The sequence below is a fragment of the Brachycentrus maculatus genome, unplaced genomic scaffold (assembly GCF_059751285.1).
Source record: "Brachycentrus maculatus isolate JH-2025_06_01 unplaced genomic scaffold, ASM5975128v1 h1tg000050l, whole genome shotgun sequence".
NCBI lineage: Eukaryota > Metazoa > Arthropoda > Insecta > Trichoptera > Brachycentridae > Brachycentrus > Brachycentrus maculatus.
Window position 1 is genome coordinate 426,263 of NW_028280804.1, and position 26,960 is coordinate 453,222.

At 30.6% G+C, this 26,960-nt stretch overlaps 1 protein-coding gene across 1 annotated transcript in view; it reads left to right on the plus strand.

Annotated features, from left to right (window-relative positions):
* Positions 1-26,960, plus strand: part of LOC148312019 (B-cell receptor CD22-like) — a 571,734-nt gene that overhangs the window by 351,924 nt on the left and 192,850 nt on the right. Inside the window, exon 8 of the mRNA XM_088277952.1 lies at positions 16,418-16,568. Coding sequence (XP_088134078.1) covers positions 16,418-16,568 — 151 coding nt within the window. The remainder of the gene's footprint in view (positions 1-16,417; positions 16,569-26,960) is intronic.

Below are 26,960 nucleotides of genomic sequence, written 5' to 3' on the forward strand. Positions count from 1 at the left end.
ATTGCATGCTTTTTTTTAAAAATCTTGAAAAAAATAAAAGGTTTTTAATATAACTAATAATACAAATAAATGAGCTTTGTGACAATTCGTGATTGATACAAGATACTGAATCCATTGTGTATATCGTATTGTTTTTAGGGATCAACCTTATTCATTTATTTTTAACAATTCACCTCCGCTAACATTTTTACGACAAAAAAACTAAAAATGAAATGCAAGAAAAAAATTCTAAGGCAAGTAATAAATTTATTTTTTTTAAATACACGAATAACAAACAATTGTAAATAATTATTTATTTATAGATTTGGCGTTTAATTTATGGAACTCCATTTTAATTTATGTATTAATTTTAAATCAAACACAGATTTTTGAGTCTACTAAGTGGTATTTCATTAACAAAAACACATAAAAAATGAAAACAACAAAAGCTTTAAAATATATATTTTTTAAAAATTTTCCATGTCAATAAATTCTTCCTTTTCCAGGAAATAAATATAAGGGTACGTACATACATCCCCCATTAGCTACTGTCGTCTCCCATAAATTATTGTTGTACATGTCACTTAAAATTGTATAGCTACATAAGGACCGTCAGTCCATTTGATTTTCACATTCGTTTGAAAATGCCATAACTAGGTAAAACCATATTATTTATTGATTCGGCATTAACTTTGTGGAATGACATGATTATTTTAATCAAAAACACTTAAATAGTTACTTGGTCTAACAAGTGACTATTTTTCGGAATTTGCAAATCATATCATGGAAACTAACCACTCATTTGACTCTTATACACTTAAATTATTACACTCTGTTACAAATAAAGGTCAAGTCATGAATAATTTAGAAAATTTAGAAATACATAAAAGTTTAAATTCAGATAATACACTAATTAATAATATACTGTTTCAAAACACGTTACCATTATTATTAATTTGTACCAGAAGATGAAAACAATTGTCGTTTTCGAAACTAGTCGTAATATCAAAATAAAACTCAATTCAGTGGATTATTCAAGTGTTTTTAATTAAAATAAAATAGGTAAAACCATTGTCACAATTTTTTTTTTTTTTTTGTTAATTAAATACAACTTAGTAGACTCAAAAATATGTATTTGATTTTAAATTAATACATAAATGTAAATAATCATAAAAATTCTGAAAGAAATGTTTTCTAAAATCATATTTTTATTGAACTCATGTATCAATATCCAGAACCGTGATTCTAACGACTTTAGCAGATTTCGTATTCTATCATACAAAGCTAGATTTAATGCACGGCTTCCTTCAAAATTTTGGTTCTTCCTACAACCAACCCGCCACCCTAATTGGATAGGATATTACCCTGAATATGTTTTTCTGCGATAAATAAGTTTTTTTTGCCGGGAATGCTTGGGGGAGTCTGTGATTCTGGACATATTATATTTAAAGTAAGTTGTAGGGTAAACTCCGCAAAAAAGGGTCGTGATTTGTATCGAATATTTATCTAGCTGACCCTACGTGAGCTCTTTGGGAAATATCTGAAAATACAGTATCATTTGAAATAATATTTATCTAGATTATAACGACAAATGTTTATCAAAGGATTTTTTACTCGAATAATTCATATCACATTTTACATAAACACTGATTACCTATGTTAATACTTTGTGTTTCATCTTCTTCTTTTTCTTGTGATTTGTAGGCTTTGTCTCTTTTCAACAAAGATTAGACTCCTGTAATGTCGATTCCCAGCTGTCAAGCCATCTCTTTGGTGTTCTGCCCGGGAGATGTCTACTTTAGTGTTGGGCGTCCACTGCAATGTGGGGGAGTCTGGACGGTTCCATTCACCTCACATGTTTATATTATTGTCTTTTTCGTCATCTTCTCCACCTAATGACATCTTCGATCTCGCAAATTTCTAGTATCCTGATGTACCTTATTGAATCTCGTAGACTCTTGCTAAATATGCTCATAATAGTCTTCATTTCTGATACTCTTCGCTTATCATTTTCAAAAACCTTAGTTAATTATGTATGAAAATACATTTGTATTTTTTAACACATATACTCAAACAGACACACACACACACACTCACACACACACATACATACATATGCACATTTCATACCTCCTAGTTTATTAGGTATTATACTTATTTATTTTTCCCCCTTTAATTTTAGCATGTCAAATTCTTTTTTTATTTCAATTCGTAAAATAACGATTTTTCAAATTTTTATCAAAAATTATAATTTATTGTAATTTAAAGTAACCAGATTTTTTTTTGTCCTAGTAGTATTTGTATTACCAACAATATAATTTATATAATTTAAAAAGAGTTTTCCCCAATAATTAAAAAAAAACATTGGATTGAAATAAAGCTAAATAAGTTGCTGTTAATTTTTTTTAATGATTCAAAACATGAAAAACGTATTCGAACACTGAAACTCGTATTTAAAATAAAAAATAAGAAAAACTTTTATTTTTAGCTGTTCGCCTGTAGAGAATAAAAATATTGGTCCTTTTAACGCCCCTCCCTAAACCCAATGCTTGTACATACCCCGGTGTTATTTGTTCTCCGCAGATTATGTTTTATTCAATTTACAGGATATGGAATTCATATTTCGGGAATGAAATAACGAAAATCCGCCCTTTGGCGAGGAATTAATCCGCAAAATTCCGGCAGGAGTGAAATGAAATCGTACATCTGTTTTTGTTTGGTCGGACAGAACGGAAAAAATATGTGCTTGTTCTCCCGTCAAAGGAATCAAATCTAAATCTCACCCGCAGTAATTACACGTGGCTATCAATCAACCCCTGATGTACGGCTGTAATCAGCAAAATATTCGATAAATTAGGTTTATCACTACCATTTGTGTAAAGAATTATTTACGGTTATTGAAACGATCGCGAGATACGTGCGTTCTGAAAATTGTTGAAAATCGACAACTTTTCAGCAATTTTTTTTATTATTTCTTTCTGTAATTAGCTAATATTAAACTAATATAAACTATTATTTAAACTTAGGTAATATCAAACATATATTTATATATATCGTAGTCGTACAGGAGAAAGTGACCAACTAACAACGCGTAAAATGTTAAGGAGGGCTATTGAAGTCACTTTTGCTTGGCAAAAAAATTAACATCAATGCAGTTAGTCATTTTTAACAAGTCAATATATTATACTACCAAGTTCAAAATATTTTGGGATTTTTTCAGGGCAATATTAAGCTAGTAAGTATATATATATATACATTTTTTTGCAGTAAACAAAACATTTATTTAAAAGTTCTTATAGACTCTTTTCATTCTTCATGCATTTAGGCATCTCATTATACATTTTCAAACCCTTATACATTAAACAATTTTGTGACTTGAATTTTTTTAACAATGGGAATCTTATTCTATCTTTATTTCTAGTAATATATGTTCATGAACATTTTTGTTTAACACTATTTTATCCTTAAAATATTTAGGTAATTTATTGTTTAAAAATTTATATATAAAGATCAGCATATTTAATTTTGAGTTTTTTAAAAATTATTTAACGTCCAAGTGAATCTGAAATCTGACTACAACTTATGCAACACCGCTTATCATGACTCCACTCAGGCTTCGAGGTTTGAAGTTTTATAGCCTATGCCTACTCGTGAGTGGATTTACTGTTTATGTTTAAAGTTTCTATAATTTCATGTTATTCATGAGTGAAAATTCCAGGCAAAAACTTTGAGTCTTCATTTTAAATCGAAATACAATAAAAAATAAATATGGTAATGAATGAATGATAAGAAGAGTGTTTTGAACGAGTTTTCTATCTTAAAAAAAACTTATTGTTAATATTAAAAAAGCTAAAATCTATAGAAACCTAAAAGTTTGTGAAAAAGCTAAAATCTCTTCTATTTATTCCCCGATTGCATTGAAATTCAACATAACGTTGCATTCGAAGATGCGTCTGTTTTTGTAATATACGTAATTATACGTATCGCTCACTCCTTCAAGAACGTCATAAATAAAAAACCGCCAATTTTCAGTTGTGCATGTTTTAGGAATGCTCAGAAAATGTACTATATCTCAGCAAAAGAGGCATATTTTTAACTTAATATTTACCCCCTACAGGTCAAAAAGTGTTGTTTTTGCATTTTGAAGAAAAGGTATTATTTGATTATTTTTTTGAATAAAGTAAATATTTTTCCAATGGAGAAAAAACCTTCAGGTTTTACCTAAAAAGATCTGTTGCACAGTTAAAAGTTCAATAAGTGGCTTGATGTTTATTTTTAATTCATTATATTATATTTTTAAACTTTAAAAACGTTCTCCTGAAGAATCAAGTTTTTTGATTTATTACGTTCTTGAAAGGAGTGAGCGATATGTAAATGGGTATGAAAGATATGCCTCGAAATACGCCTCTAAGTCTGTCTCCATAGTGTAGTGGTTAACGTATTTGGCTACCGTTCTGGTGGTCAATGGTTCGATACCTAGGGGAGAGTCAAAAATATTTATTAAAAAAAGTGATTTTCCATTCATATATTAATTAAATATTACACTGTATTGGTACCTTAGGCGCAAGACTGATCACCTTTATGTGTTTAACGATCAAGGTAACACTGCTGTGTGTATGTGTATATGTGGTTTCATCAAATTATCCATCACTTACTTTGAAGAATAAACGGCTTGTCGCGATTAAAATAATATTAAATAAATACATAGGCGATCGGGAGTGCATACTTGTACTAGGTCTAGGATAAACTACCATTTAAGGGTACAAGTCCTTTAAATAATAATTTTATGACAAAATTGAAATTAATGTTTTTTTTTTAAATATTCAGTTTTAACATGAATTTTTTTTCCAATATGACCAAGTTAAATTAAAAATAAATTTACTACCACAAAGTGACCGCCGAATCAATAAATGAAAAAAGTGATTTTCGAATCATTTTAAAAATAACCTTCTAACGATTTATTCTTTCGTAAAATAGAAAAAAAAAATATGACAGAGAAAATAAACAAATATTTTCTTCTATAAAATATTTAAAACTTTTTTATTACGAATAACAAAAATTTTTAATTTTTTATTTTATTTTGTATTTTTGTATTCAATATAAATCTCTATGAAACATACTTATTAAAAAAAATATTAACAAAACATGTTTTGAAATAAACACATGTAGGTAATATTCTATAATGTCTTATAATATTTAATATAAACGTAGAAAAAAACATTAAAAATATTTTTTTCAGATGGTGGAATATATCTGTTCAATTCAAAGAAACCCGTGATTTAAAATATGAATTATTACGTTTTCTCGAAAGCCTACCTACTTTTTCACAACCAATACAGAAGAGAACTTTTTTTCTTTGTTTATATACTCAAGCTTTTCGGAAGGCAGCCCTTTCCAAACGATTAAATTTACTTTATGAAAATGAAAGAAATTTCTTTTTAAACATATGGCAAAATCAAACAACAAATTAAAATAAAAAATAATTCAATCGGAAAAAAAATTAAGGCATATAAAATATAAATTCTGTTTAAAATTTATTATTTGTATGGATGGAAAGATTGAATAACATATAGAAAAGACAAGGAATACTTCTTTATTTTTCCTTTTCTTTCTTCTTTCATTTTCTTTCTTCTTCTTCCTTTTCTTTTGCAGGGCTGCGGGAATGTTCTAGACAGTGTTCTGGCAGATTTCTTAAAATCTGTTATAAAACGTGTTTTGATACATTCAGCATAATTTTCAAACATTGTGTAAAGTAGGTCTAAACTTTAGAGTTGTGTCATTGGAATGCTGAAGGTTGAAGAGGGGAAAGGAGCTGTTTTTTTCAGTGGAGCAATACGGGATAGGCTTTAGTTTAGTCATTGTTTTATTTTTAATTATGTTTTTTTTTGTATATAATTTTCACACGGCTTTTGAAAACGATGCAGAATGCATCAAAATACATGTTGCAATAGATTTTAAGAAAAAGTGGTACTTACCAAGTAAAACTTACAACATGTTGAGTGTGTCCAAATACTTGTTCACAATTCTGGTTTATCTCTAATTGTAGGAGTTATTTTTCATGCGTTTTTTTCTACATCTCAACATAGATGAACAAGAATATGAAAGTCTGGGTATTTACGAAGCTTACGACCTTTATAGCCTAGTTTAAGTGATCACGTGTAACATTCACCAATTCTACCCATGAGTGATAACGACACTTTTCAAATTCTTGGAAGTTCTTTATATATGATAATATTTCAAAACTTTGTACTTGAATCACTAGAATTTCACTAGAGACATCTATCGGTGAGATGACGGAAGCTTTTTATATTACACGTGTGTAAAGTGATCACTTAAACCAGCCTATGACGATCGTAAGCCCCGTAAATACCCAGACTTCCATATTCTTCTTCGTCTTTGATGAGATGTCCAAAAATAATATGAAAATAACTCCTGTAGTTGGAGCTAATACAGATTTTGTGAACAAGTATTTGGACACACTCAAAATGTTGTAAATATATTGTAAGCCCCATGTGCGTACATGATCTATTTGTTGAGACTTAAGAAGAAGAAAAAATGTATAAAGTCTTTTCCTGGAATAATGAACTGAGAGGATCAGTAAACCAAGTCGGTAATTTGTTACTAGCAACTTATGACCTGTTCAGCGATTCCTGGCCATTTTTCGCAATTATAAAACGAAGAATTTCACCAGTGCAGCGGCGGCACAGCGGAAAGAATTTCCCCACGTATTTACGGGAGCTACATGTTGTATGGGAAGCGGAATTTTCGAGTAATTTTACCGCGTGAATGGGCACGCTGGGCGGTCGAGCAAACAAAAATTTACTTTGTTGTTAGGAGGGTGGTTTTCGAGAGGCTTTCGGGGTAGCGGGGGAAGGATGGCCTGTTTGAAAAATGTACAGTAAATGAATATTTTACAGCCGCCGAAGCGTTATTAATGCGGGCAACATTGATTTATCCAGGAAGTTGACGACTAAGCATTCTAAAAATCATTTAAATTAAAAGACATATTTTAGATGACGCGTTTTCTGGAACCCTAATTTTTCAACCGAGTACCTGACTTAATTACCACTGATTAAATATATTACAATAGTCAATTTTTTTTAAATATTTGTTTTGACATTTTAACATAGAAGCAGAAGAATATGGAATTTTGGGCATTTACTGGGCTTTCGACCGTCATAGGCTGGTTTAAGTGATCAGTTCACACACGTGTAACATTCACCAATTCTACCCATGATTGATCACACTACTTAAATTCTTGGAAGTTGTATATAATCATATTTTGAAATATTGTGAATCACCAGAATTTCACTAGAGACATCTATTGGTGAGATGAAAAAAAAAGCTTTTTATTGAGCATAAATTATTTTATTTGTATGTGAGGTCTTAACCCTGGATTATAATCACACTCATGAGAAACGCCAGATAATATCCTTTTCATTTTATTATTTTAGCTTATAATTCGACAAGTTAATTTATTTACAATATTTTGAGTGTGTCCACATATTTGCAAATAAATATTTGGAAACACTTAAAATTTAGTTATTTAATTTTTACTGTCGAACACTTGATATTCATGTTTAACCTTTTATTATACAAATACCATATACCTTTTATTTCTTAAAATCTATTATGACACGTGTTTTCATGCATTTCGCATCAACTATGATTTTTAAACACCGTGTACGGTGTTATTTACCAAATCGTGATATTTACCAAGTAAATAACTGAAATAAAAAATAGATTAATGTTACCACAAAGTGACTGCCGAATCAATTTCTATTCAACTAGTTTATTATTCCTTTGTGCGTGTCATGTCAGGTCCTATTGACGTCGACTATCACATGACAGTAATTGTCCTTGTCTTGGGCAGCTTTAAACAACTTTAATATATCGTAACATGTGTTTCGATGCACACTGCATCAAATAGTATTTAAAAATTATACAGAATGCATCGAAATATGTATCGTATATTTACTGATTTATGATTTACATGGTAAATAATGTGTTATTTACCATGGGTAAAATATAAATTGAACAAATGAATATAAAAAATTTAATGTTATGACAAGCTTTCTTCTAATTTGTGAAATTATACGGTTCTGTCGGTTTTTTCATGGTTTGTTTAAAAGTGTTTAAATAAGTTAAATTCTTTATTTTGATTCATCAATCATTACGAAATGTTTTTTTACCAAAATTTAACGTTTCATGAATTCGAATTTGTTGAAATCACGGGTTAAACATTAATTACTCTACCAGTCTCAGGTATCTGAACATCCCAAAGCCACAATCAAAGGCAAACAATTTCGAAATCCCACATCAAAAAGACATTGTAATTTGATTGATTGTTCAAGCGGTAATGGGGATGATTCGACCCTTTTTGTATTTGCGGTACGTACATATTTCCATTCGTGCTGAAAACGGTGTGTACTCATTACATTATGTTTAGTTCGACGTCTTCTTGCAACCCTTTAGACCCTAGTGTTTTGCTTTTTTCCCATTAAATTCCGAGCAAATAAGAGCTCAACTATTGAAAAAAGTTTTTATTTTTGGCATAAAAATGTTTTGAAAAATGCTCTTGGACCCTACAGGTACTTCACCATATTCCTAACCCTTCGTTTAAGTTTAAAAAAAACTGTTGAATACGAATACCATCATTGATTTAGATACATAAATATAAAAAGCGATTAACGTTTTTTATCATATTATTTTTTGACATCTCATCAATGATGAAGAAGAATATGAAAGTCTGGGCATTTACGGGGCTGACGACCGTCAATGCCCAGACTTCCATATTCTTCTTCATCTTTGATGAGATGTCAAAAAATAATATGATAAATAACTCCTTTACTTGGAGACAATCCAGATTTGTGAACAAGTATTTGGACACACTCAAAATATTGTAGATTAACGTTTTAAATGAAATCAGTTATTTCAACGACAGCTTTTTACTTTGCGTGAGGACTATCAAAATACATCGAAAAAAATTGAAACTCTAAGTAAATTGTAGTAAACCAAAAATCGTATTTTTGCCTCATAAATTTAAATTTTCACTCATTCGATTCACATGTCCAAACCATCTCAACGCGGTTTTCTTAATCATATCGATAATGCCACAACCTTGAATTATTTCCTTATATCACCATTGGAACACTTATCATACAACGTTTTGTTGCATATTTGGCTGAAAGATGGCATTTTTACTGCATTTAGTTTCTTTTCGTTTTCCAATTCAAATTAATATATAAAATCTCATTAATTGATTCGGCAGTCACATTGTGGTAAAATCTATCCAATTTTAATAAATGTTTTACTTAGTAAATACCACTTTTTCTTAAAGTCTACTGCTACACGTGTTTCATCATTTTCAAACGTATCGTAATTTTTGTCTACGGTGTTTGAAAATGATGCGGAATGCATCGAAACACGTGTCACAGTAGATTTTAAGAAATAGTGGTATTAACTAAGTAAAACATTTATTTAAAACTAAATATAAAATCTTTATTATTTTAAATACAATAATACAGTTTTAATTTTCAGCGAAATAAGCGCTCATAGGGTCAGTTTTAACCCTTCGGAAACGGCGAGAATTATTGTTTGGTTATAGAATTAAGTTAAAGGGTGAAATTATTGGTGGGGCACCTTCAAACGCAGTCCCAAGCGGTCAGGAAAGGTTACCAATTAACGACAATTATCGTCAGTCTTCAGTATGCGGAGAAACGTGGGCCGCAATGAGATGTATAGTACCAAACAATAGTGCTCGACCTTTCACGACGTTGAGTTACAATGTATAAATCAAATAGTGGAACATGATTATTTGACCTGTGACCTTTATCAATGGGTAAATAACTTCAGTATTGTTAAAATCAATGAGATAGTGCCACAAATAACACAGGTTGACAGTGATTTTGTAATATAAATAACTGTAGCTTTATCATTTGTATACAACATTTTGAATGTGTCCAAATACTTGTTCACAAATCTGGATTATCTCCAATTACATGAGTTATTGTTTAATTTTTTTCGTCAATAAAAAGCTTCTTTCATCTCACCAAAAGATGTCTCTAGTGATTCAAGCACAATGTTTCGATTGGATCATATACTCTATATAGAACATCCAAGAATTTGAGTAGTGTAGTTGTCAATCATGAGTAGAATAGGTAAATGTTATACGGGTGTAAAATGATCATTTAAACCAGCCTATGACACTTATTTGCCCCGTAAAGGCCCAGACATCTATATTCTTCTTTATCTATGTCGAGATGTCAAAAAAATTATATTCAATTTGTGTATAGATTTCGTTTGTATTTTTTTCGATGTTGAACACCTACTCTAGGCAACTAGAAACTGCTGAAATGCGAATACTTAGATGGTCAGCTGAAGTGTCTCTTAGTGATAAAATAAAAAGTTAATGCATTCGTGTAACTGATATCAATAATTAGGTAGACGAACGGCAATTGAGATGATATGAGCATATGGAATTTACAGAACTTGAACATGTTGTAAACCAGGCGATCGCCATGGATTTTCCTAGAAAGACATCTAGGGGAAGACCAAAAAATTCATGAATGCTACAGAAAGATAATATGTTCCGAAGGCACGACCTAAGTAACGATATTAAATAAAAGCCAGACATTTTAAACAAGTATTGCAAACTAATAATTCTAGTCGTGAATATATAATTGCTTAATAAAAAACATGAAAATTTTAGATCATATTTTCATATACCTCCTAGTATATTTATATTATCCACTGACACTTCGTGATGGAATTGCATTTTTAATTTATTATTAGATTAAAACCAATATTTTTAGCTTTTCCACTTTTTTATTTGACCAGCGACCGGGTTTCGTCGTTACCGACATCACCAGTCTGATGATGTCGGTAACGACGAAACCCGGTCGCTGGACAAATAAAAAAGTGGAAAAGCTAAAAATATTGGTTTTAATCTAATAATAAACCTCCTAGTATGTTGAATAATTTGTGAAGGATCGAACATACATTTGATGAAGGTCTCTGCTAATAACTAAGAAATCGTTTATTGATTTGGCAGTCATTTCGTGATAATATTTATCCATTTTCAATTAAATTTTTGCTTGTTTTACCTAGTAAAAATCACTAGGTAAATCTTTAATTAAATTTCAAATAAAAAAGATCATCTAAAGATGTAATAAGTATCATTTAGAAGAAGGTTTAATTGAAGGATAAGTATAACTTTGAAACAAAATTTGATTAGTGTTGTTATCAATCATAGGTAGAATTGTGAACAAAACAGGTATTAAGCTCTTTTAATACCTGAACCTCCATATTTTTCTACACCAATGTTGGAATATCAATAAAAATCATAATATCATGTCTATAATTAAATCTAATTGAACAATTGGCATATTTTCTTTGACGGTCAACCAAATTCGTTCATTATTTATGCCCCACAGTGATTTATTCATGAACTAGTACTGGCATAATGAAATTCAAACCAATCGGAAAAGAACATTTGAAGGAAATTGATTTGAATCTTCCAATCAATCATTTTTTCTGCCTCTTGGCCTCGGCTTAAGTGAGGCTTGTTCGGTTTCTGTGATAAATTGATTCAGGCTCTTCGGCGATTTGTCCTTACATATATTTTACTGATGAAAAACATTGATCGGTGATTACGTCACACAAAATTAATTTTATAAACCCAAACTATTTGAAATCTAATAACTTTAGTTTTTCCAAAAAACAATTGGAAATCATAGAAAAAATGTGATTGTTAATAACATCACACAAATTTAGTTCCATAATGTTTTACCTTTTTGAATTCTGATTACGTTGATATAATTTTTTTCCCAAAAATAATTTGTAAATTTAAAAAAAATTGTGATTACATTTTTGAAAGTCCGCCTCCGTAGTGTAATGGTCAGCACGCTCGGCTACCGTTCTGGAGGTCCCGGGTTCGATTCCCAAGGGGGGTAAAATAAATATAAGTGATTTTTTCACAGTCATGTTTATTCAATATTACCCTGGACTGGTACCTGAAGCGGAGGGCTGATCACCTTTCCTTCATGTGTAAACCGTCAAGATAACACTGCGTTTATATGACGCAGTGCCCTATGCACCATTGGGGTGCGGTTAAGGGTTTTATTATTTTTATTTTTGAAATCTAATAACCAAAAAAAATGGAAATTAAAATAAATATATAATATTTCTTTAAATTTATCGACTGAATAAAATTAGACGTAGTTCTTTCGTTTTTTTTATTTCTTTTATTTTCTTACTTTTTGTATCAGATTAAATTATTTACTATTTTTTAAAATTAATGGCACATCAATTGAGACGATTATATTTCAAACGATTTATACAATAGAAGATGGAAAATTGAGCATTCCAGAACTCACGACTTGGTATTAAGCTTGAGTGAGTGATTACCTCTCACGCTTGTGTAACGTTTACTATTGGGCCTCAAATTGAAAATGTATATTCTCAATATTATTAATATGTAAAGCGTTTACTTTGTGGTTAGTCATTTTTACTTATTTATTTTTTTACAAAAATGTTAATAAAATTAGTATATAACCACTCACCGAGATTTTTACGTCTACCGGTTTCGAGACGTACCCGTCTCTTGGTCAGGACAATCACTAACACAGCATGCAAACAATACTACCCTTCACCACCATAGCACTATTTACACACTCAAAACTACACAAAATGTCTAACACATGCGATTTTTGGATGCATGTCTGTATTGAAAACTATAGTGCATGTTGGTCTTCGAGTCGACCAAAAATCGCATGTGTTAGACATTTTGTGTAGTTTTGAGTGTGTAAATGGTGCTATGGTGGTGAAGGGTAGTATTGTTTGCATGCTGTGTTAGTGATTGTCCTGACGAAGAGGCGGGTACGTCTCGAAACCGGTAGACGTAAAAATCTCGGTGAGTGGTTATATACTAATTTTATCAACATTTTTGTAAAAAAAAATAAGTGAAAATGTATCTTGAATAAATATTTAAAAGATCTGATCTAACGTTTACTATTGGGCCTCAAATTGAAAATGTATCTTGAATAAATATTTAAAAGATCTGATCTAACGTTTACTATTGGGCCTCAAATTGAAAATGTATCTTGAATAAATATTTAAAAGATCTGATCTAACGTTTACTATTGGGCCTCAAATTGAAAATGTATCTTGAATAAATATTTAAAAGATCTGATCTAACGTTTACTATTAGGCTTCGAATCGAAAATGTATCTTGAATAAATATTTAAAAGAAAAAAGTAGTTTTTATTTTGTTTTCGAGTAGGTATGAAATAATAAACTCTAATGTGTTGCTCTGTAATCAAAGATTTTTATTATATTTGTAAGTTATATCTCATATCATAGTTTTGGTATGAAACAATTATTTAACCAAATCACCTGTAATCAAAGAAACGACAATAAAAGTTTATTCTAAAATATATATATTATTTTAATTAATCTTCTATAATATTTTACTCACTGAACTCCATCTTGTTTTTTCATCTGACGATCTGCGAGATCTGCCTTACCACAGTCACAAAATTAAATTAAATATATTTTATTTACATGCTTAAAAAGAACTCTTAATTGATAATAATGCTATTTTCACTAAGAGTTTTTTTTATACCTTATGCTTTTACTGGTTTATATTTTTCCGGAATCCTTTTAAGCCTCTTTTTTGATAAACGCTATATCAGGGTAAAAAAAGACACCTGATTTACCCTTTAATTTTTTTTAACGTATTTAATTTTTGAACGGGCAAAAGCGAGTGACAAAAAGCAGGAACACATGAATGAAAAACGTTTATAATTTTAAATTTCCCCATTATTTCTCTCGACGCGAAATCATTTCGGGCAGATTCACGATTTTCAAAGCAATATTTAACGCCAATATTTTATTTTTATTTTTTATGAACGATTGGGAATATTATCACCTATATACAGGATGGCGCAATAGGTATTGACGGTTTTATATATTTATTTATTATTATTCGTTTTGAAATATTTAGATTAACAATGATAAAAGCCAATTAAATAATTCCACATATATGTTATGAATACTGTTGTATATAAAGAGAGAAAAAAGAAAAGAGAGCGTGTGTGTGTTGTCACTATAATTTTTGTTTTGTTAATAAAATATAACTAAGTAGGTTAAAAAAATCTGTGTTTGATACAAAACATTAAATCAAATGGAGTTCTACAAATTAAACGCCAAATCAATGAATAATATTTTATTTGTACATATTATGATGTCTCACTTCTAAGCGGAGAAAACCCAGATTTGTGAACGAGTAGTTGGACACACTCAAATTGTTTTATTTATAAATTATAATTTAGTACATATATTTAAATTAACATTAAAAATCTTCAACACCCATTGCACCACCCTATACTACCAACACAATTCCTAGTAAAACATTCTATACGCAATTTTTTCATGCACATTTTTATCACTCCGCTATGCAATGTGAGAGCTAAATCGATAGAAAAAATGACAAAACGTTATAACTCAAACTCCGCTGTGTCCCTTGTATTTTTTTTTTCAAAATGACGGGATGCATCAAACGTCAAACAACGTTGATTTGTACGAGTGAGTGCATTCATCCTGAAAAAATATTGCACAAGGATATGCAAAAATGGTTTTATAGTGTTTGAAGGTATCTTATAAAATAATAAAATTCAAAATATCAGATTTATTGTATTTTCATTACATTTTGTGAAAATATTGTGAATCAGGCAATCTCCATGGAAGATAAATACTCTAGGCAACTAAAATCTGCTGAAATTTGAATGCTTAGATGGTCAGCTGAAGTGTCCCTTAGAGGTAAAATGAGGATTCCACGCATTCGTGGGAGCCTGGATATCAAAAGTAAGGTAGAGGAAAGGCAATCGAGATGATATGGGCACATATGACTCAGAGAAACTGATCATATTGTGAACCAGGCAACCGCCATGGATCTTCCTCGAAAGACATCTAGAGGAAGACTTAAAATTCATACATGCAGAAAAATAACATGATTTAAAGGCGCTCCACTTCATTTTCAAACACGGATCGAACCCAAATATAAGTTTTTTTACGAAATCACCCTACCTTTGGCTTGGTTAATATAGAATATGAAATTTCCACTTTCTTATATATAATACTTTTGTCCGCCTCCGTAGTGTAATGATCAGCATGCTTGTTTACGTTCTGGAGGTCCCGGGTTCGATTCCCAGGAGGGTTTAATAAATATAAGTGATTTTTTCACTCTAATATTTATTCAATATTACACTGGACTGGTACCTGAAGTGGAGGGCTGATCACCTTTCCTTCATGTGTAATCGATCGAGATAACACTGCGTTTATATGAAGCAGTGCCCTATGCACCATTGGGGTGTGGTAAGGGATTTATTATTATTATTATATAAAATATGAAATGTAATATAATATACTACTTTTATTTAACATGAAATGTCACTTTTTTTATACACATTGAAAAAATTCAATAAATAAAAATATGTTTTTAGCGTATTTTTTACTTTTTCTTCGTCAACTTATCCGTACCCAATGGTGCATAGGGCACTGCATTTCATCAACTCTATAATTTTGATAATAAATTAGATCATTACGATTGGTCCTGAAACTCACGACTTAGTCTGACATATTCAAAGTATTGTTTTTACCTAAAACAAAAAACATGATTTGTATCGAAATTACCGAAAAATATATTGTGTTGCAATTATTAGTATTCTGCACATTTTCTGCAACTCTCGCTTAACGCTTCAATTCACTTTCCAATATCAATTTCAAATAATTATTCATTGGTTAAAGTAATAATAATCTACAATATCCATATTGATTCTGTTTTGAATATTGAAAGCATTAACTTTCAATAAAAATATGGATCCATGTTCTTCTTCATCTTTGATGAGATGTCAAAAAATAATATGAAAATAACTCCTGTAATTGGAGATAATCCAGATTTTGTGAACAAGTATTTGGACACACTCAAAATGTTGTAAATTAGAGTTAAGCTTTTTACTGACATTTTTTGGTGGAACTGCACTTTATAGAATAAAATAGTAACAATGTAATTTTTTCAACATGAATTTTATTTGACCAGCAACCGGTCAACTATTAACCAAAATAATTTATTTGGTCAAATTTTAAGGTTACATAACAAAAATGAAAAAGATATTTTCTGGCGTTTCTCGTGTGTGTGATTATAATCCAGGATTCGGACCTCACATACTAATAAAAGAGTTGCTTGATAAAAAGCTTCTTTTCATCTCACCAATAGATGTCTTTAGTAAAGTTCTAGTGATTCGAGAATAATGTTTCAAAATTGGTTCATGATATACCTTCATTCCTTTCGTTACTAGAGCAAATTATAATACACCCAGTATTTCAATTTGAAGTAATTTTACAAGAGTACAAAGATGTTTGTTTTTTCGTATTCCAGGTGACCGAGGCAGCCAACGAGACGGTGGTCGTAAGCTCGCTCGCCTTCTCTCCATCCCCCGACGACGACAACACCAGACTCCGGTGTCAGGCTGACAACCCCAGGCTTCCGGGCACCCCGCTGGACGACTCCTTCATCATGAACGTTATCTGTGAGTTGGAACTTAATTACTTTAACGCAATGATAAACCTTAGAATTTTTTTTATAAAAATAATATAATAGTCCTTCAATCACATCAAAATATACATAAAATAAAATAACCGTTGTTACACAGCATTTGTTTAAATATTTTAAACAAAAAGTTCTAAAAAGTTACGGCTAATGTAAAGCAGTACAGATATTCTCGCCTACAGAATACAATAAAAATACCTTATTATATTAATAATTTTACCTTTAAAAAAAAATTTAAAAATACATATTTAGATATAAGTACATACATGTATAATAACACGTAGTCTTTGAATCACATCAAGATATACATTACTAACTAACTAAAAACTAACTAATTAACCATTACGCCGCTTCCCCGCAGGGGTAGGCAGAGAGAATAGAGCGCCACAACACTCTGTCCTTGCAAACATTCTTCGCCTCTTCCACGTTCATGCATCTCCTCATACATACCCGCCGATTGTTACGACTCCTAACCTGACCACTTTCAAGTATTTGGCATTCCTGATCGTGCCATGTTTTTCTCGGTCTTCCTCTGCTTCTTTTCCCACTAACATTCGCCTCATAAATTTGTTTTACCGTTCGTTTCTCAATCATTCGTTCTACATGTCCAAACCATCTCAACACACCTTTCTTAATTTTATCGATAATGCTTATCTCAGCAAAAACAACACTTTATGCCCTGTAGCGGGTAAATATTAAGTTAAAAATATATCGATTTTGCTGGGATATAGTACATTTTCTGGGCATTTTGAAAACACGCACAACTGAAAAATGACGATATTTGATTTATGACGTTTTTGAAAGGAGTGAGCGATATATAATTTTAGTGTATTGTCATCCTACTTAAATTAAATATGTTTGGTAAGTTTTCACGTGTATACAAAACGGGGTTTTCTGTATCGTAATTAATAATTTAATAAATAAAACTCGTTTTCATTTCCAAACCACAAAAATAATTAACATATATTCGCTTTCATTAAATGTATCAAATTAACATACGGCAAGTAGTCATTATTATATGGCAATATCCTGAATTGACATTTTCGTAAAATTTTACCAAATGTGCTGATATTCGTACCAACAGAATAAGTTTTCAAATAACAAAGTTTTAATTGCGATGTTTGATTAATATTTGTAGATAAATTTCCTTTCTAAGAAATATCGACAAGTCTCGGCGAATATTTATGTAAGATTTGCCGAATTTTGTTACCCGAGTCAAATAAAGTCCCTTAAAACTTTACCCGAGATACAAAACTGTTTCCACTTAACTTAACTTAAATAAATTAACAACTTCAATATTATCTATAGTATGTGCAAATAAATATTAGCACACATATTATATTAGAGTAAACCTCCTCATAACGCTGAGATAGATACCGCCTTATTGAAGGAAACGTTATAGGGGGTAAATGTTTAAAGGTTGTTTATCAGACAAGGGAGGCTAGACAAAATTCCGAATTCTCGCATATATATTTTTTACAAAAATGTCAATAATATAAGTATATAACCACTCACCGAGATTTTTATGTCTACCGGTTTCAAGACGTACCCGTCTCTTCGTCAGGACAATCACTGCAACAGAATGCAAACAATATCATCCGTCACCACCATAGCACTATTCACACCCTCAAAACTACACTAAATGCTTATCTCATGCGATTTTGGTCTACCAGAGGACCAACATGCACTAGGGGTTGCAGAACAAACATGCATTAAGAGCCGAGGTCTGATATGCACTAGTGCATGTCAGACCTTGACATAGAATAAGTTTACAAAAAAATATTATATCATGGTTTTCAACACGTCCGCCGTTTTGTACGTATCATTTTGTCTAGCCTCCCATCAGTTTGATGACTTTGTTATGACAATGTTTTTTGTTTTGTCAAATAAATTAAAAATGTGTTAAAAACAAAACCACTCACCGAGATTTTTATGTCTACCGGTTTCAAGACGTACCCGTCTCTTCGTCAGGACAATCACTGCAACAGAATGCAAACAATATCATCCGTCACCACCATAGCACTATTCACACCCTCAAAACTACACTAAATGCTTATCTCATGCGATTTTGGTCTACCAGAGGACCAACATGCACTAGGGGTTGCAGAACAAACATGCATTAAGAGCCGAGGTCTGATATGCACTAGTGCATGTCAGACCTTGACATAGAATAAGTTTACAAAAAAATATTATATCATGGTTTTCAACACGTCCGCCGTTTTGTACGTATCATTTTGTCTAGCCTCCCATCAGTTTGATGACTTTGTTATGACAATGTTTTTTGTTTTGTCAAATAAATTAAAAATGTGTTAAAAACAATATACCGGTCGTATTATTGTACAGTATTTTTTTTTAAATACTTACATTTTACACTTTTTTCCGTATTGGTTTAACCTTTCCCTTCCGGTGCTAAAATAAAAATGCGCGTTCCGGTGTTGGATAGTCACTACACAATTAAAACTAGTGATTCTAAATCGGAAAAATACGGCCATAGCCGGAGGAAGACTGAGAACATTGAGTTTTGAGCTTCTCGCACTTGCACAATGCAAGAATGCAAGAGTAAGATGCAAATATAGTGTCACGCTTCCCGCACACTCTTCAGGCGCTGTTTATACAAGTACGCGAATTTGTTTCCGATGTTCACAAAAAACCTTCGATGTACCAGACAAATTATGATTATTATTGATATTATTTTTAAAATAAATGTGTAAATATGTTATGGAGGAATACCTAAAATCTTAGCATTCTATTCATAATGTTTAAAGAAATATTGATTGTTATTAGAAACAATGTGTACTAGATACACAACACCGGGAAGGGAGGGTTAATAAGTCTTTTTGATATCTCCCAATTTATATTTAAATTATTTAATGACTTCTTCCAAGAACAATTCCAAGGACTTACGAGCGATTATACTTAATCTTGCAATTTGTACACATAAATATGTATAAATTCAATTCAAAATACGGGTATACCTAAATAGAAATATGAGATAATTTTCTGGAGAATTAAATCCATTAGGAGATCAATCATTGATATAAGTATCCATTTAAATAATTCCCCCGCACATTTCACCGCACGAATTCATTTATCCTCGGGAATAATATTATACATTCAAGTATTCCAACAATTCGATTACCTACGCCGAATGTTTCGAGACAGAACGCCAGATAGGGGGGAGCTTCGGGCAGAATTCTATCTCGTTCGGTAATGCTTTTCAATTGAATATGCGGCAATATTTGCTCAATTAAACCATACATTAAGCTCCGCCACACACTATAACTGTAGCGCGTGGAGTGGACAGAGTTGTGAAGCTAATTTTCAACGGATATGCTCTCGCGAATTGGTCCAGCCTCGTACTGTGGTCCAGGATGCAAAAACAACGACCACTTTTCATTGAATTACAAATAATTCACCCGTTTCGTACGATCCGAAAAACCGCAGTGAAATTATTCGACCATGGCTCTCCGATTTAAAAATACACAGACCTTTCATACAAATTAAAGGAACTCTGCTGAATGAATGCTTTCTTGATCCTACATAGATGGCTGTTATGAACTCATATGTACTGTGATAAGAATTTATTAACAACATTTTGAGTGTATCAATATACTTTTTTTTTGACAAAAAAAATATTGTAAATAAAATATAAGCTAAAATAAAATTTAAAAATGATGTTTTCAAGCGTTTCTTAATTATGTGAATATAATTCAGGATTTAGACCTCATATGCAAATGAAAGAGTCTCTGCTTAGTAAAAGCCATCTTCATTACACCATAGATGGTTTAAGTGAACTCACGTATACTGTGTTGATCAATAAATCTACATAGAAGTTTAAAATTTTGAGTAGTATGGTGGTTAATCATGGGTATAATTGGTGAATGTTACACGTGTGTGAAGTAATCACATAAACCAGCCTGTGACAGTCGTAACCCCCGTAAATGCCCAGATTTCCATTTTCTTTTGTTTTGTGCGTGTAGAACATACGAATACGTCCTTGAAATATATGATTATTATATTACATATATATATATATATATATATATATATATATATATATATATATATATATATATATATATATATATATATATATATATATATATATATATATATATATATATATATATATATATATATATATATATATATATATATATATATATATATATATATATATATATATATATATATATATATATGGACGTATAATTTTCGAACAACAAAGGTATTAGTCATCCATACATGTCTCGACATGAATTTAAGACACGGAGTGAATCAGTATTCGCACCCGTTACAAGTTGCGTAATTGGACAGCGGACCACCCGGTTAACCGGTTTACAATCATCAATTTATACAACACCGTTTTAGTGGAAAAGCACCTAATTTAGAAAGGTGTTTGCATTAATACCAAAAACTACATAAAAACTGTTTTTAAACAAGTGTTTTGTTTTTATATATAATTTGTTTTCTACGTGATACATTATACACCCGAATATACGCTGACCACACCAACCCCGTTACGTTTCCGGATGTCTGACTTTACTTGGGCTAATTCTGGCCGGATTCCATGTGGCAGCATTTGCCCCGAGCTACCCTGTATTGGAATAAAATAGTCCTTACTCCCTCAACCCTATAATAGCCTCAAATAAAAGTGGGCGTTCGTTTTGTTTTTAAAATTCAATCGTTTCACTCGATTTTCTTTTCCTTTGGTCCTTAATGGATTTTTTTTATTTAAATGTGGTTTTCTCTTGCTGCAATGAAAAATAAGTGTTAAATTTTATTATGATTGCTGTGAGTACTCAAATAAGTTTAAAATTTTTGAGTATATACATAGGATATAAGTGTTCAGTAAGATAGAATAAGAAAATGTTTTTTACAAGCCTTTTGACTTGTCATATGCTGGTTAATAATCACTTTACACACGTGCAATATTCACCATTCTATCAATGAATGACAATTGCACTACTCAATTTTTTAAAACACTTAGATATATCATTAATCATATGGCACAATGCATATGAGTTTGCAACAGCCATCTATGTTCCATTGAGTAAGCTTTCACTCAGCAAAAAGCCTTTATTTGGATATATCCAAGAGCTGAACCCTGGACTATTTTTACATACTGGAAAACGCCTGTAAACATGGTTTAAAAAAATATGTAGCTCATAATTTGACCCATTTATTTTTATTCATAACATTTTGAGTGTGTCCAAATAATTGTTCACAAATCTAGATTTTCTCCATTTATTTATTATGAATTATTTTTACATTTAAAAGAAAAATATAAAACCACTTTTAGATCACTTAACCAGCTTATGACAGTTCAAAAGCCTTGTAAATGTTTAGATTTCTGTATTCTTCTTCATCTGTATTGATATGTCAAAAATGTAAAAATACTTATAAGTTATATATGAAAGAAAATGGAAGTCTGAGCATCCCGAGAGTTATTACCTGGCATTTGACTAGCCTAAGTGATCACTTTATACACTTGTATAACGTTCACTCTATTATGGAACATTCATTTTTCATTAATTTTTTAACTTGATTATATGCAATGGTCTCGAATGCCTTTCACATATTGCTCACTCTTTTTAAGAACGTCATACTTCAAAAAACTTAATATTTCAGGAGATTGTTCTTAAAGTTAAAACATACAATAAAAAGTATTAAAAATAAATATAAAGCCACTTGTTGAACTATTTGACTGTGCAAGAGATCTTTTTAGGTAAAACCTGAATGTTTTTTCTCCATTTCAAATTTAGTATATTTAAAAAGATATATTAAACAATATCTTTTCTTCAAAATCAAAAATAACACTTCTTGCCCTGTAGCAGGTAAATATTAAGTAAAAAATCAAGGAGTGAACGATATAGGTATCAATTCAATAGATTTTGAAGTATGGATAATAATCAACGCCATCAGTTGAGAAATTTGTACAGCATGTTTAGTTTATTATTACTATCAGTTATAATTTCAAAACTATGAAAACCAGTATGCGAAAGAAATCATCAAGGATTTATGCAATTTTCAATAAATATGTAATTTGATATGGATGTTCAGTGGGCACAATGGTGAACTTTATACAATTGTGCAAGATAATCTATTAATAAGGTAGTTTATGCTTGTACAAAAGGAATTTCATACCCTGTATAAAGTAACAAGTAAATTCAGAGAACTAAAATCATACACCTCAGTTACTTCACTGCTAACTTGAAATCATTGAATTGTATAAATTCATGCTTTTAACGAGATAGCGAGTATTTTAACCTTGACGTTTTCACTTAAAAATTACATAAAATTAAAGTAACTTAAAAGAACTGCTGTTCAAAACAGACACTGTCTTAAAAGTTGAAAAATATTACATAAAATGTTTTACTAGTATTAATATAAATATAAATATTACATAAAATGTTTTAATGTTTTACTTAGTAAATACCACTATTTCTTAAAACCTACTTTTACACGTGTTTCAATGCATAACGCATCATTTTCAAACACCGTATGTGAAGCTAATTCCAAATTGGTCCTTGGTACATTGAAGGTTGAAGGACCAAGGACCCAACCCTGAAATTTGGAATTAGCTTCACATACGGTGTTTGAAAATGATGCGGAATGCATCGAAACACGTGTCACCGTAGATTTTAAGAAATAGCGGTATTTACTAAGTAAAACATTAATTAAAAATGGATTGACTTTGGATAGTTTTTTTTATACGGCACCACTGTCGTAAAGTTCTACCTCAAGAAGACTAGAAAAAAAAACAAAAATATGATGATGTTATATTATTCATAATATCCATATTTTGAAATGCAAAATGAATTCAGTAAAGATTTAGTTTCAATTGGTCTGGGTGTTTGTGATGTATTTTTCACATTTTCTTCCCTATCCTTACTATCCTACCTGCAGGCATGCGTCTAAAATGTACGCTTTACTGGTTATTACTTTTTTATACTAAAAATTAATTAAAAAAAGGTAATTTTGTATAATTAACTGAGATAATATCATAAAAATATAGAGCGTTTTATCAAAACAAAACACTTACAAATAATTATTTTTCTATGTGTAGCCAATGTCAATTAGAAACTATGGAAAAATAATTTATTTAATGGTAAATTGTAAGGCGGGCTCAGGAAAAAAGGTACTTTCGCAATTGCCTTTTTACTGCCTTCTGAACCTCTGCATTCTGCCGTAACTCAAAGACAATTATTTTTTCCTAAAATTAAATAAGAACATTAACTTTTTATTGTTCTCCATTTACGTCACACAGCTATTTCACTTAACAGCCAGAACGAGGTATCTCCATTTTTTTTATTATTATTTTATTGATATTTTTTTCCTTATACAATACGTCTAAAAATAATGTGAAGGAGTTCGGTGTATGTGTGTGTTTTTATCCATATGAATACAAATGTAAATGCTCGTTTGCTCAAAATCTTAAATCAGGGATAAGGGGTATTTTTACCTGTGAGAGGTGAATATGTATAAGTCTGGATGAGGGATGCTCAGACTTAATATTTTGAATATTGAAAGAATTAACTTTGTGGATCATAGTGACATATTATTTTGAGAAATAAAAGACTTTGTTTTTTGATCCACTCACATTTTTATTTACAACCAACTAGTTTTGGCAACACAACTAGTTGGTTGTTAACGTTGCCCTCTTTACGGTTTATAAAAGTTATAAAATAAACCCTGAAGAGGGCAATAGCTAGTTGCCGAAACTATTTGGTTGTTAATAAAAATGTGAGTGGATCAAAAAACAAAGTCATTTATTTCTCAAAATAATATTTTCAATCTTTTTTTAAAAGGGAACAATGATACATGTTGTTTTGATACAAGTTGAAAAACCTTTAAAATACACTTAAATTTATTCTGACCCTCTTGGAAATTGAACCCAGGACCTCCAGCACGGTAACTAAACAAGTTATTTTATTAATTGTAACTGCAGACACTTGGTAGAATTCCATATTGAATTGTTGGGTAATATTGTATATCTAAAATTTAACACGGTTATTGGATTAAATTCTACTTTTATTGGCATAAGTATATATAATAATATGTGACGCGTTTTGTCCTATTAAGACATAATCAAACACTCACATGTGTTTGATAATGTCTTAATAAGACAAAACGCGTCACATATTATCATATATATTTCGATTAAGTAGAATTCAATCCAATATCTGTTTTTAATTTTAGATATATTACCCAACAATTAAACGTGTTATTTACTGCTTTAGGAGAAAGACTCATAATTTTAACAATCAATCGATATATTCGATGGAAAAATTAAACAAAAGTCGTTATTCCGATGAAAAATTAACTAAAGATTATCATTTTTGAAAACGAACGTATGAGTTTTTGGTTGAGGAATGATTCCACAGATGTTTTTCGTAATGCGAGGCCCAGAGCCGCGTTATTTGTTTTAATACAATTTAAAACATTGCTAAAACAACACAATAAAAGAGCGTCGCCATTAATGCTGCCGAATGGCATTATTAACCTTCGTTTTCTTTTCTTCTTTATGGGCCCAGGAAAAAGGTTACGACTGACGCGCAGAAATGTTTTTTTTCGTCCTGCAATTCAGGACTGGAAGGATTTCGCTTAATCCTTTCAGGGAAATACGACAGTAAAATTCCGACAAGGAAACATCACTTTTACTGTCTCTCCGAACTAATTCTCGTAAAAAAGCAACACCCTTTACTCGCCGGTCACGCAAAGTGTGATCTTAAACTGGAGGGTGTATTTTTTACTCATTAAAAAGAGTACTCGAATATAAAGGAATGTTTGTTCTTAGTCTTATAGCCCACCTACTACTTTTTTTTTCTTGGAACATTTTCAAGAAACACGAGATAAAATGGGACACCGACCATGAAATGTCTTATGTTATTGAGTGGTAAGCGGAAGAGAAGAATGTATGAAAGCTCTATCTACGTTCTAACAAACAACGTATACTAACTAGTCTTGATGCCTACGCATTATGGTGTGTCACGTTTTATTGTTTAAACTTTTTTATCGAAATCGTCTAAAAAAAACTTTTATCTTTATTTAAATAATGTAAATAAAAATTGGTGTCTAAAGTGGCATATTTGAATAATTGTATGATTGTCAAACTATTAACAATGAAAATATATATCCACATTCTTTTTTTAATTAAAAATTATAACATTTAAACATTTTTCAACAAAATTAAAATATTTTTTGAAAAGCGATAACGATTGTGACGCACAAAAAGTCCCGTTTCTTAACCTCCCCTCTTATTATTACTCTGGTAACCTCATATACATATACCTGAATATTTTATTTGCTCGTTAGTTTTACTAAACACCTATCGATTAAAACAATTGTAGTTTTCGAAACTAGTTGTGTGTAATTAAATAAATAAATCTTAATAAAAAATTGTAAAACAAGTGTTTTTGTTTTTTTACAGAGCAATATTTGTGTTATTTTCATTATTTTCACAAAATTTTCAATTTCATACAATTTCTGTAAGCCTAAGCGGCTCATTATATATAAATAGGTATCAAATCACGGTAGAGGGGTTCGAACCGAGAAACTTTGACTTAAGAGTCCGCGACACTAATCACGTGACTACAATCCGAGACTTTTTTTTAAATACCAAATTAAATTAATGCCAAATCAATAAATAACACAAACATTTTTCGTAAGGAAAAATATTTTTAGTATATGTATTTATACATTTACATTCATTTACTTATAAATATACATAAAATTAAAGAAGAAAAACACTCTATTATACCACATGAATTACTAGTTTCGGAAGCTATGAAACAAATTCCTTTATTCTCAAACTTCACCCCTTGACTCATCTTCCCCCTTCCCTCAACTTACCCCACTCCTTATTTATAGTTATTAAATGCGTTTATATTTAGACCTGAAGATGGAAGTATAGCTTCCGAAACTAGTCGTTATAATAATAAGCATATAACTCAAGTGGTAAAAAACGAATATTTTTCTTTTGTAATTTCATCATGTCTTACCTCAAAGTGAATGCCGTCACAATAAATTAAATAAATATACATACAGTTCAGAATAAATTTAAGACCAAAAAACCAAGAATTTATCAATTAAGTTTTATGTTTTGTACCGACGTTATTAGGTAGAACTGAATTTTAACATAATAAAATAACTTATTATTTCCTGTAATTGGAGATAATCCAGATTTTGTGAACAAGTATTTGGACACACTCAAAATGTTGTTAATAAAATAACAACTATAAAGATTTTTTTCCCACTTTAAGTTTACTTGACCAGTGACCAAGTTTAGTAGTAGTATTAGTAGTCTCGAAACATTTTAATCAACCTGTATGTAGCATGAGCTTTGAGCGCTCACCCTATATAGTGGCTA